Genomic DNA, 13,707 nt, shown 5'->3' with positions numbered 1-13,707 from the left:
GTATTGCTGAAGGACAGGCTAAGTGGAGCATGCTATAGCTAATCAAGCCTGAACAGATGACAACTATTACTTGTCTTTCACCATGTGGAAGGATGTACAAAACGTCTATCAATTTTTTCAAGCAAGTGGTGCTTGATTTTCTCCTCTCTTTCAAAGATGAAAGCTTGAAGTGCTGTTTATCTGATGGGGACAGTTTGGGTGGTCTACCAGGTCATACATAGTTGTTAGAAGTCCCACTTTCTCTGTATCTATCCAAGAACTTTTCCAGTTTCAGAAACTCCTGTTTTTCTTTGACTTTCTCCTTCCTTTTGCAGGTGGATTATTTGCAGACTATATTTCATCCTCTCAGAAATATCTCATGAAAAATGAATAACGTGAACTTAATGACCATTTTGACTGGAACTTGAATAATGAAGCAGGGAGCACATATATGGAACATATATGACCCTACGTCCTGGCACTGTTATAAAAACAAACCTGTGTGTGTTCTCATTGCAGTCAGCAGGTCTGCAGGGCCATTCAGCCATTTGCACTGCTGGTGTGAGGAGGTGAGTAGCGTATATGTGTGAGCTACCATTCACGGTAATGTGTGTGTCTGGTGGAGCATTATGTGATGCTGCTAATGTGCACCACAGCTGGCAAGCTTCAGCCTCCTTAGACTAATATCTGTATAAATATATGTTTACAAGTAATCTCTCCACAACTGCCCTCATTGAGAAGGAGCCTGAACCACATGACCTGCCCAGCTACAAGTCATTTTGCCCACTTAAAGTGACACTTTACAGACAAATCAAAACTACACAACTTATCCCATACTGAAATGTAGTCCATCAGACAGAAACATTTTCTGACATGCTGTTTCTATAGACAGGCTTCCACTTCTGCTTTCAGCAATGCAAACTACCTACCACCTTTATAGACAAGAGTGTGTTGTACAGAATCATAAAACACAAAGTCTATTTGAGATTACTTGACAAGTTGATATAATTTGTGGCATATGTGAGACATAAGCCCTGCCGTGATATCCAAGCAATTCACATTCCCTGCATTTCAGCCTCCCAACCACACAAAAACAGTGTTTTCGGTCACTGAAATGGACATTTATGTACACTCTGTATTCAGTGTTTTCATGGACAGACAAAGCACAGCTTTTTGAAAACATTAACATCACACTGTTAACCTGTGTATGCCTGTAGCTGTTTTCATGAACTATGTAAAACTCTGTCTGAAATATGACTGATAACTGAGTATGACTGATTTTGAGGTGATTTTCCAGTAAGGGGGTTAGTTTGGGGGGTTGAGTGATGCCACTGAATTTAGCTTTAATTTTTTTATTAAACCTTAGTGCAGAAGCATCAGAATGCACTACGCTCTGTTCTTGTAAAAGGGGCATCACCACGATTCCAATTATTAATAAAAATACCCCAATGATTCTAAAGCCATGCAATTTATTAACCACTAAGATTTGGAAAAAAATCTTTATAATTCAGGTGGAGTGAAAAACTAGAAAAATTCAGCTTCTCTGTCTGATTTGGCAGATCACTTGTGGACGTTTCAGAGTCACTGGCGTAGCCAAGGCAACGTAAACAACCTCACAGCTGCATGTGGTAGGCTTTCTTTCGCTTTTAAGCTTTTATTTTCAGCCATGAGGCTTTGAATCTGTGTGAAATATCTAATTACAGAGGTCTGCGAGTCAAAGCCTACAGTGTTTGTAATATGCTGCTGTTCCTTTGTTAGAAAATCTCTGCTTTAGTTTTGCAGCGCACTCTATATTTTACGCAGTGTGCATGCTCACAGTGTTCTTCTTGAGGCAGTTGACGTCGCATTTAATGAGATATTATGACCTTCTACTGGCCTGGCATGCTAATGTGAGCGTTTTAGAGTTGTGTTCTCATGTGGACAGAAAGATTTTTGAAAACACTGCTGCTCTGAACTAAGATTTATTTCTAAATGAAGACTGAAAACTACCCATATGTGTAAACAAGGCCTAATGCGTACAGTGTGGACAATGCTAAATGGTGAGGTATAAGTTTCCATTACTTGTGGGCTGATTACACTTGGGGTAAGGGGGAAAACTGTAAATGAGGATTTTTTGCCACACTGTTGATTTAAAGCTTGTGCCGTAAACATTACTTGAGTTTTTCTAGTATCACCCAATAAGTGTCAGCAGGCTCTGTGCCTCAATTCTCCATTATGCCCCTTGGCTTTTGTATCATATCAAATTCTTGCTTGGTGCAGAGCTTTCAAACATGACTACAGCTGCTGACCTTGTAAGCAATACGGCTGAGAATACAGGTCAACTACATGGAGGCTTTCTATTACATCAAGAGGAGGCAAGAGATCGTTTGAGCTGTCTGTAGGATCAGTCTGGTCTGTGCATAGCTAGAAGCACAGCAGGCTGGGGGGAAGACAGGCTGGCAGCAGCTGGATAATGTAGGAGAATGGCCAAGGCCAAGACAGTAATGAGCCATTGAGGGAAATGAAGGATTGGCCTCTTGCTGGCCTTTTCACCTTCTATTCTGCCTGTCTAAGGTAAGTCTAGTGCAGCATCCTGCACTAGCCTGCAAGCTAGCAGCGCATTTACAGATACAAAGAACTATGACTCCTGGAATAACAGTTTGAACAGATCTCTATGAGGCTCCCTGCTACAATGTCAATACGCCTCAACTTTAATTCATTGTCTCAGGCTGACTAGGACCCTGCAAAGCTGTGAAAAATCAATGGCACAGTTGTAGCAACATTGGAGACCTTCAGGAGTTTCTCCTGGGTTCCTTTCCTGTTGACTAATCTCTTTGCACTGATACGGTCTCGGTCCACCGCTTGCCCAATCGCATAAATCCTGCTCTATCTGGAGGTGCAGGCATGTAGGTGCTTTGACTTCCACAACGAGATAGCAGTCCGTACCTGATAAGGCATGACAGGGCAAACACTGCAGATCCTGAGCATGTATACACTCAGAGAGTGTCATCTTTAACTTCTGACAAACGCTGTAGCGCTAACACTATCGCACTGCTTGTCGGCGTACGGCTTAATTAAGGCCTGTCAACCGACAAAACAAGGCTTTGACAGCAAATAACCACAGAGAGGTGACACACAAAGGAAGCATGCTCTCCCTAAAAGAGCAGTATCTGCGCTCCAGCTATCTACAGGCAGAGACATCAAAATCTAAAGTGTGTGGGTGAGTCTTTATCACTAGCAGCGTATATGTAGTCAAACAGTGCACTCAGACATCAAGAACTCCACCAGGATTCAGCCTGCAGGAGAGCTTTGTGTGAATACACATCAAGCTACAGATAGGTATGATCCAAATGTCACTCAAGCTTCAGAACTGTGGCAGCACATAATTTGTCTCATTCTATCCCAGGTCTTAGGCTTAGAGCACATCTTAATGCTTCTTATAGAGCCCCTGACACCTAGCTTTAAAAATGTTTTTAACACATATGAGCATGTTTTCTTGCTGATTTCCAAAGACATAATAATAACATAATAAAGACTAATCAGGTTATATTATGAGGAAAACTGCAGTACTGTGTAAAAGTCAGAGACCACCAGACGCCAGACGTTATTCATTTTCCAACATTAGGAAAAAAGAAGATAACAATTAACAGAAAAGTACACATAAACCTCAATAACAAAATAAATAAATGAATAATATTTTGTGTCTGTTCGCTGCTTTTATTTCATTCTTTCCAAGAGACCAAAGTTCAGTCTCAGAAGTTGGTCGAGGGGTGAACAGTCCATTGTTCAGAGAACACCAGCAGCTTCTTTGTTTGTTTGTTTGTTTTTGTCTTATTTCTTTTTCTCAGTAAGAACTTCTTGACAGCTGCACATCCTTTCAGACTCATAGCGCTGAGATGTCTTCTCACAGTGGAAGGATGGACAGAAACACCTGTGGATTTTTTTTTAGATCTGAAGCAGCTTTATTTTCTCCTCTCTTTCAAAGATGAATGTTTTAAGTACAGTTTATCTGATGGAGACACTTTTGGTGGTCTAGCGGGTCTTGTATGATTGTTAGGAGTCACGTTTTCTCTGTATATTTTAATTATTTTTGAACTCCAGTTTTAAAAACTCTTTTTTCAGTTTTTGCTCCTTATGCAAGTATTTTATCTAGTTATTTAACCTCTTCATAAATACCTCCTGAAAAATAAATAACTTGTACTTGCGTGTTGTGAATGAAAATGGAATAAATGAATGGTGATCTCTTCTTTTTGCACAGTACTGTATGTCATACATGACAATATTTGTCACAGTACAACTTTGGGATTTCCAAAACATTTTATTCCCTTGTTGTGCTGCAAGCAGTCATCAATACTGAAATCTTTCAGCTGTTTAAACTAAGCTTAGTGTTGTAAAATACACTCAATATACACAAAATATACATAAAATACACAAAACACACAATATGGCTCTTTTATGTTAACAACCTTTAAAGGTACTTAATTGAAACCTAACAGTGAAAACTTTTGACAGGCAGTGTAAGTACTGCTACATGACTCTCAGTAGGGCTGAATGATTTGCGGAAAACATTTCATTGAGATTTTTCTGACCAATACTGTGACTGCAGTTTAAATGAGATAATTTTCTTAAGCTTAAGTCCAGTAAGTCTATTTTTTCAGGCTTGAGGCTTAAGGTGTAGGTTAAATTTCTCCACTTAAAACAGCTGCAAATAATGTAGGATATAACTGAAAATGGCAAATTTGAATTTCGATATATAAATGATGAATCTTTTAGCCCAGACTGGATCAGTGATATACGTATAAGTATTATTACTAGGCTCACATGATGGTTATGTTGATTCATTATATCTTAAACATCTGTCTTACCGTGCTCTGGGCCTTTAAGGGCCAGTCTGGTCTGGTGGTGAGGGAGAATCTCCATTTTGACATGCTCGCAGGCGCTGGCCAAGAGCTGTGTGGCTTCAGCCAGTGTGCAATACTCCATGCTTGTGCCATCTACCGACAGGATATGGTCACCTGCATGCAGTGCCCCGCACCTGTGCAAACATTAACAGGAAAAGAGTGAGCTTTTTAAAGGAATGCTCCAGCATAAATCCAGCTTTAGCACCTGCCCAAAGGCATCTACTATTTTTGTGTTTCAAGTAATCAGTTTTCTGTTCTTTAACTAAGGCCAGGGGAAGTCAATTTGACTCAACAGCACACTACAGATGCAGCACACAGAACAAACACTGGAATGAACTGGAGCAGATTTACTATTCAGTAACTACTAGAAATTATTCAGTAAGTATTATGAAACAAATATTTAATAGTCATGAGAGTGAGGAATTGTAATGTGTACCCACATATGGGGCCTTGCAGTTAAAGGGGTTAAGCATACACGGCTGCACTGAATCTGAAAACAGACCCTCTCTCTGTTATAAATACCAGAATTATAAAAGAATCTGCACACTGCAGCAAGGAGCATGTGTAAGAGCATGAAAATCAGTTATCTACAAAGCATTAACTGTTCTCTCCTTAATGCTCCTCCCGGGAGCAAACTCCTGAATCATGAGGAGCGTTTCAGTCGTGCCCGACAGAGGAGCTTTCACTCGCTCAGCAATCTGCCATATTCATTATTCTTCTGGGCCCTTTCACTTGGCCTCCACGCCAGATGAGTTATTGAATTTCTATAATTAGTCGCTTAGTGTTATACACTTCAAACTTTCAAAAAATTTCACAGGTGGACACAGAGAGCTGCGGCTGCATAGCGTTCCCTTCCCTACACGCACTGATCTGGGTCAGCGAACAACACAGGACTGAAGGAATGATGAAGGCTTCTCAACGAGGATTTGAAGCAGCTATCGTCCACTACTGTGGAATAACGGGAGGAGTGGAGGATGGGGGGCTGTAGGAGAGTGTGGACAAGGGGTGAGCAGTATCTTCTTAATGAAAATCAAAGTAACAAGTTTTATTTTCGCTCTAATTCTCTTTAATTTGCCATTTCGAATGTGTCACAAAGACACAAACCAAGCGATCTGGAACATTAGCGGCATTTTTGTAGCATCACAGCAGTTTATTACAGCAGACTTTCAGTATGCTGATGATTTGAAGAGAAGACATGCTTTGAAATCAGGAATCAGCAAAATACCATCACCTGGATTCATGTAGTCACAGCTGTGGAATCAGGCCTCCTTCTTGAGGAATCATTTTATCAAGCAAATCACAGCCACAAAGCGTGTGTTCCAAAAACAAGGCAAGAATTCAAGAGGGCTTCATGCCATTTGCTAAATGATTGGAATTACTACATCACTTAGAATATGTAACTTCTATATACACATTTTTCACTGGTTGTATGTAATGCTATCAAGTGAAAGTGTCTTATTTCATTACTGGGGCATTTTGTTCATTTCAAGTATTATTTCTTAAAAAAAGAAATAAGCAAAATGTTTTACAAATGGAATTAGACACTTTCAGTAAAGACAAAATTACTTAGAGATAAAATTACAAGAAAAAAATGGCTAGAAATTAAATAACATTATATTATTTTTAGATATTTTGGCTGAAGTTATGATTTATTTTACTCGCCAAGATATAATTTTTTTGCAGTGTAGCCAAAACAGTTTGCTATCAGAGGGTTGCCTGAGAAATAGACTTTCTGTATGGTCATACAGGCAAGACAGACAACCAATGAGAGCAAGACGAGAGCTCCATTCAATTCCAATAATTTCCTGTCCTCAGATCTGGTACTGAGGTCTGGTCTGGTACCGAAACTAGCAACAAGTTAATGCTGTCCTGTTTGGCTTTGTTAGCACTGTCACTTACACACACTGCACTGCACTAAATCCTAATAAACAGGACTAATTAAGCTCCCTTAGTGATGGAACATGCAGTTGGTCTGTGTTCTTTAAGTACTAACAGTATCTATGATACCCTCAGAAAAGCACATAGTGATGTAATTTCTCAAGAGAATGATAAAAATCATCATATTGTCCACCACTAGTTACTATATCACACAACTAACCATAAGGCTACCCCAGGTAGGAATCTTGGTAACGTCACTGCTGAGGGAGATTACCTGTCAGCGATGCTGGCCGGCTTCACCTTGTCGATGATGATGACCTGCTTGTTGCAGTACATGGAGGTAGAGAGAGCCACTCCTAAGCTGGAGCCCAGAGGCTTGGCCACTTCCACCAGAAGCGGGCCAGAAGCACTGGCTATGGAGTCTGTGGGGAAGAGAGAAAGAGAGAGACACCTTGTTCAACAGGCTCACAAATACAAACCACAATCCCCCATGCAGCAAAAAAAGTAAAAAATTATAAATAAAAACAAACAAAAAATAAAACATGCAAAAATAAACAGTCCATATCCACAGCAGTTGCTCTGACAGCAACACCTTCATCATCAAAACAGGATCAGTTCCACAGGAGCCCTTAATCCTAATCTTCCTACTGCACCAGATCATCACTTTCACTGCCCCATACAAAATGGAACAATTTTAGCTCTCATCAAAATAGAAGACTTCAGACCACAAAAAAAACGAATAAATAAAAAAAAACTAAAATCTTTGGCCCAGTGGTCAATCCTGGTCCTGGAGATCTACTACCCTGCAGAATTTAGCTCCAACTCTGATCTAACACACTAGATCCAGCTAATGGAGGTTTTCAGGGGCATCTGAACATTAAAGCCTGGTGTGTTGGATCGCACCCCTGCTTTGGCCCATATCATGGAAACTTCCCTTGCGCTGATGAAGTAAAACAGTTTGATCCAGTATGTAAACACTGTTAAAGTTTCAAAATGTACAGTTTGTTCCTTAAACCACATACCATGTGTGGAAACTAGGCTGCAAAAACAGCCCATTTTGAATCCTTTGTTTTAGAGATGTCACAAAAACCAAACCAAACTTCCACCTGTTCAGCCTACAGCAGGGTAGCCTCACTTACTCATGCTGAAGCTGCAAGGAGTTTCGCAGCCTGGACTGCATCTTGAATGAGGCACAATATAGGCCAGCCAATCAGAGCAGAGCTCATTTATATACATCAGTCTTAGCATAGCAACCAAAGCAGCCTGTTTCATTCTAAGGGATAAAGAGAGGTTGGAAAAGGTTCATTTTAAAGTGAATTATGACTGTTTTCTGTACCTACAATCAGACATATATCATAAGTGGACCACAAAAGGGACAACTCTCCCCACCTAAACATTAAACCATACCATGTGCCTTTTCATAGCTATAATTCCAAATGCAACTTTCCACTAGAGGCCCCCCCTTCCAGAGAGAGCGAGAGAGAGAAGAGACAGAAAACGGACATCAGGTTGAGGGCTCTCACACTCACCTCATTAGAGTGAATAGGGGGAGCGGACAGGCTAGCACCTCTAAAAGCCTAATAGAAGTGATACCACATGACGGCTTGGTTAAGGGTGCCACTAAAAGACCTGATTACACCATACATCTTAAAACCAGAGCAGGTGGAGGGAATGAACACAACACACTCACCATATGCTGCCCCCCCGACAATTCCCAGCTCACACTAGAATCACTTGCTGCCCATTAAGAAGAAGAACTGCCCCTGCTGTGGCTTGCAACAGAGAGCAGCAGCTCTTTAGTGGGAATAGGTGTGAAGCTGACCGCTGTCGGCTAATGTGCTTGTCCTCCACCGCGCACACACGCAGCACGCAAGATCCCAGCCAGAACAAATGCAATGTTAATGGTTAAATCGCATATTACAATGCAAAGGGATTTTCACAGCCTTCCAAAATAATCATTTGCCAAAACAAAGGCCCACGCAGTCGGAGAAAAATGCTTCACCACCGTTTCATCTTTGTGAGGATGGGGTCTACAGTGGAAGTGTGCTGATGAAAGCGTCTACAGGACATTAGGTGCTGAGCTGGGAGCCTGTGCTGGCTGCAGCTGCTGGAGTTAGCTAACGTGGCATGATGGATGGATTCAGTGATGGATGGAGAGGCAGCATGACTGAGGACAATTGATTTGAAAGACTATCGCCCCGTTCTCTGCCTAAATCTCTTTGGCCCATCCCACCTTACCTACACCAACATTTTATGTGCTCAGGGACTTCAGGGACCCTCTTACCTGACACACTGCCACTTCACAATAAAACGGCTCATTTCAGTTTTCACTATCTGCCTGCACATCTGCACAAAAGCACACGTGACTGGAAGCCTCTATTTCATTAATGCTATGTTGGAGTAAAAAAGAAATTAACAGCAGTGGATTTTCAGCTGTGTCATTAAGATTAAAAAGAAAATTGGTACTACAAATTGAAATAATCTTAATATTAATGAAGATAATTTTTTTTCGATTCACACATAGCCAACGTTATCGGGCCAACTTCAGGACACTTGATCCCCAGCACTAACTGAGCATGACAGAGATGGTCAATCTGATGAATCTGACTGAAAAACTGCTAGTTCAGTAGAGTGTTTAGCCTTTTTTGGATTTGTTTTTGCACTTTTGCACTCCACTTCCATGTGATTTAGCAGACATGTTGATGGCCAAAATTTAGCCGAATTTGTTGAGTCAGCTATTTTTCCCCAACTCGCACTCTGGATGCACATACATACAATTATATTTCCTTTCATGCGTTGATGGGGCCCTTCCCCTCTCTCAAATAAACCAGCCCACCAATATTGATCTTCCTGATTTTTTTTTCTCCTTATCTTTGTACACCTTGGCTAAGGGGCTTAAGGTTCAGTAAGCATTAAAGTGGGCTTGACGCCACTCCATCACTTAATCAAAGCTAATAATTATCAAAATCAAACATTTTTTTCAATAACGACACTGCACATTTGTGGTGCTTTTGCTAAAACAAGTATGCCCTGTTTTCTGTTCTTCTGCAGTAACAAAGGCTTGATCTTTTAACAATTACCTCATCAGTGGAACTGTGTGCCTTTTACTCGCATGTTGAGGTGGGAAAAGTCACCTAGCCATTCACTTGCAACAGCAAAAAAGAGCACGGTTTTTAGGAGAGTAAGCTAGCTAGCTATTTTAACATGTTAAAACGGTCATGTATTTGAGGAAAATGGCTCAGAACAGAAGGGGACTGATGAGCAAAATGATTAGCAAATTACTGAATATACTGCAGACATTCAACCATATCATCACTGTCCTATCAAAACTGATTCAATACTTATTTCTTCTAAATGTAATCTGAGCACAGCAGCTGTCTTTTATATTGTAGGAACATGCATGAATGGACCAATAGAAGTGATCCAAAATTACGTGGAATAAAAGCTCATTACTTAACTTATAGTACAAGCTAAGACCATTTTTGGCTTCTCCTGTAAAGTCGCAATTTTAGAGATAAATGGTTTTGTTAGGATAGAAAAAAAATGTATAAAAGTTTGAGCCATGCAGCCTAGCCCTACCTACACTCCCCCTCCACTGTTACTCAAGTCACTCAAGTCTGCAGATGATCACAGTGAAAAGTAGTTCCATTTATGGTGAGTAGCTGCTGTCTGGGGGTTGAAGATTGTTTCAATCACAAGAACGTTCCACCTTTAGCATGCAGAGTGCAGTATAATGAGGGATGTCTGAGTGCTGCGAGATGTTTTTCTCTGCTATGATTGCTGTGTTACATGCGGCAGAAAGGTCCGGAGCTCAAAAAAGAGCGGTGTGTGTTGCAGGAAGGTGGCTGTTTTTCATGATTTATGCACACAGTGCACCCCAGTCTCCGGTGGTCCTTCTTAATCAAGGCTTCTTTATTGCAGGAAAGATAAAAAGGAGCAGGGGGTGGAGGGTAGTTCAGCTACCTCACGCATTTCAGGGACAATGGAGCAGCCAGAGAGGTTTAGCGAAGAGAACAGCTTTAGATGAGAAGACAAAGGCTTCAGTTTATGAGCATTAAGCTTTAGTCAAAAACCTAATGAAGCTATCAGACATGAACTGACAGACACCAGCATTTCTTCACAGACTGAACAAAACAAAGCTTAAGGGGTAGGGGGGGTGCTTTAATTCAGAGCACTTATTGAAGAATATTGAAGAAATTATCCTCAAATTTTGGCAGCGTAAATATTATATATGCTTAGGGTGAAAAACTGGTCTCTGTGGCCACCCCAAGCTCTGTAAACAGCAGAAGTAATAAATGAGGTGGACCACCCAACATTCAACCACTCAAGACAAAGAGGTAGGGCTGTAGTGCTTGAGACTGGTTGGGTCTGGTTAGGTCTGGTTAGGTCTGGAGTCCAGTCAAAGGTGTCTGTCAATTAATGTAAATGTAAATGTAAATCATTTTGTAAAAAATCTTTAAGAAATCCATACAACTACTTAATGTGATACTTGAAGTGTTACATTCTAAAATCAACCCCCTCCCCACCCCAGCTCGGGTTTTTTTTTTTTTCCTGCACATTTAAGCGGCCCCCTATATACCATTCTGCTGAATTTCACAATCGTGTAAGCACTTATTGGTTAATTCCTGCTATTTAATGATGTTTTAAAAAGATAAATAGATTTGTTCATATTTTAAAATACCTCAAGACGTAGCCTAGATTATTTGCTGTTATTTATCCTGTTAAATCTCAAGTATTTTAAAACATTCTGTTGCAGAGGTATCGTGTGTAGCCAGACACGGCTCTCACAACTGAGGTAGCTAAATCAAATATTTCTTCCTACAGTAGGTCTGTACCAGGTTTGCAGTACTATGATTTTTAACCAAGTGTTTCGCTAACTCACTTTTGTTAAATGTGCTCAAAGTCACACATTTGCACCTAGTCAGCTAGCTAACAGTATTTGTACATTAACACTGAGTAATTTTTGTACATACATATGTTTTATTTTGCAGAAATTCTTCTTTCCTTACAATTTCTAGTAATTTGTACTGAAAGGAAAAAAAGACTAGTTAAGGCTCGAAGAGGACTTTGGGGTCTTTTTTTGGGTTTCAGTGTTGATCTGGTCTTACTCTAATTTGGACCTTGGTCTTGACTTGGTCTCGGCCCTCTTCAGACCCCACTTAGGCCCCCTTTAGGTCTCAATCACAACTAGTCAAAGCTGTGGACTTGTCTTGGACTTGACAAAAGTGGTCTTGACTACAGCCCTACAAAGAAGTGTATCAACTTGCCTGTCATTCATTTTGCACATCCACAGTACAAAAAAATTTGTCCCAAAAAAATTGACATCATTTCGTAGTCTAATAACATAGCCAATTCTCCCTCAAATGAGCTCTTTTTTTTTTTTCAGGTTGAAGAATGGCGTTCACTAGAGATGAAAAGGCATTTGTGTGTTAGAATATGCTCGAACACAGTCAAACAAGGGTGTGCAGTGTGCATTTTTGAGAAAATTCAATAAAAATGCACCAACTGGAAAGCAGATTTGGACATGGCACACAAAATTCAAAGAGGAAGGCTGTCTGTGCAGGGCAAAGGGATCTGGACGACCACCAGTATCGAAAGAAATCGGTTATAAAAATCTACATCTTTGTGAAATCGGTTATAAAATCTACATCCCTCTGAATTTCTTATTCGAATTTTGAGAAATAAGTCTTGTATTGTTCAACATAAAGCCTATTTAATTTCGTTTGCCTACGACATGTAGTTACTCAGATATTCACATCTCAAATGATGTACATTTTTTGGGACACTCTGTACATGGAAGGGAGGGCTAAACGTAGTCTAGCAAGCTGCAAGCCTGTGTTCTGAAATCCATTGTAACAGCTGGTTAGCCCTTTCACAAACAATGGCAGAACAAAAATAACAACAATTTTGACAAATCTATCTATAATAGCTTACACAGCCAAACTAAAAAAAAAATCAAGAAAAGAAAATGAACCAGATGAATGAATCTGTCCAATGGCTTTTTAATGTTGGAGAGTTAATTGAGTTGAAGGGTATAAAGAGCGACACACAGCTTGTTCTATATCTTCTGGACAGTTAATTCATTACATAGCACAGATAAAACCAATAAAATGCAACAAGCAAACAACTAATTCAGCGCCAGTTCAGGTGTTGAAGCCTAGGGAGCACACATGTTTTTGGGGTGGGGTCTTGGAAGGATCACTGACTAGAGAGGGCTGTGTTTTTGCCTGCTGAGTTTAAAACTGCTTCACCAAAATCGGTGACCCTTCTTCTAAACGGTCACAGCACTGGCCTACCACCCACCATCCAAAGAAATAAAGGAATAAAGACCAAAAACAGGGTCTGATAGCTGCAGTGGGGCTGTTAGCAGTTAGCGCTGTCTGTTCTGTTGTGCTGACACAGGGTTAGATGAGTGCAGCCAAGCAATGCCTCCATTTCCATCACACCTCCGTTGCAGCAGGAAGAAAATCTATCACTTCCGGATCAGAGCACAACAAAGACATCAGGGAGACGCTGTTTAGTCACGAGCTTCTCCAAGCCTTACAACATCATTCTCTCTCTCTCACTTTCTCCAGTGAGTCGGTGAGAAAAAGGCCACACTGTGCCATTTTTATCCGCGTATTTACTCTGACATTTGGAGATCCAATCAAAACACATATTGACTTGCAAGGAAAGAGCTATGCAGCAGCTGCTGGGGTGTGAAGTCAATACGTGCAAAGAGGCACCTTATTGAGAACTCCAGATATCTCCGAACAATAGAGAGAGAATGCAATAATTAGCTAAATACAACATTTTGATACAGATAATGCATGTTTAAGGTCTTTTTAATAAAATGATTATGCCGTTCTGTTCCTCAATCCAGCATTAGCAGCAAAGAACTCTGAACAATTGCTATTTTGGTACATTAGGGCACCTTAATGAAACCTCTACAGATCTCTGAACAATAGAGAGAGAATGCGAAAAAACTATC

The 13,707-nt window shown here is 40.5% G+C and overlaps 1 protein-coding gene across 3 annotated transcripts in view; it reads right to left on the bottom strand.

The window, feature by feature from the left end:
* grip1 (glutamate receptor interacting protein 1) overlaps positions 1–13,707 on the bottom strand; it is a 398,944-nt gene that overhangs the window by 69,979 nt on the left and 315,258 nt on the right. For all 3 annotated transcript variants that reach the window (XM_036577554.1, XM_036577553.1, XM_036577555.1), the window contains exons 8-9: positions 7,012–7,159; positions 4,824–4,993 (exon numbers count right to left, since the gene is read on the bottom strand). In XM_036577554.1, the coding sequence (XP_036433447.1) occupies positions 4,824–4,993; positions 7,012–7,159 (318 nt within the window). The remainder of the gene's footprint in view (positions 1–4,823; positions 4,994–7,011; positions 7,160–13,707) is intronic.

This window comes from Colossoma macropomum, unplaced genomic scaffold, assembly GCF_904425465.1.
Source record: "Colossoma macropomum unplaced genomic scaffold, Colossoma_macropomum, whole genome shotgun sequence".
In the NCBI taxonomy this organism is placed as follows: Eukaryota; Metazoa; Chordata; class Actinopteri; order Characiformes; family Serrasalmidae; genus Colossoma; species Colossoma macropomum.
Note: the sequence above shows the minus strand (reverse complement) of the source record. Positions and strands in the feature narration are given on the sequence as shown.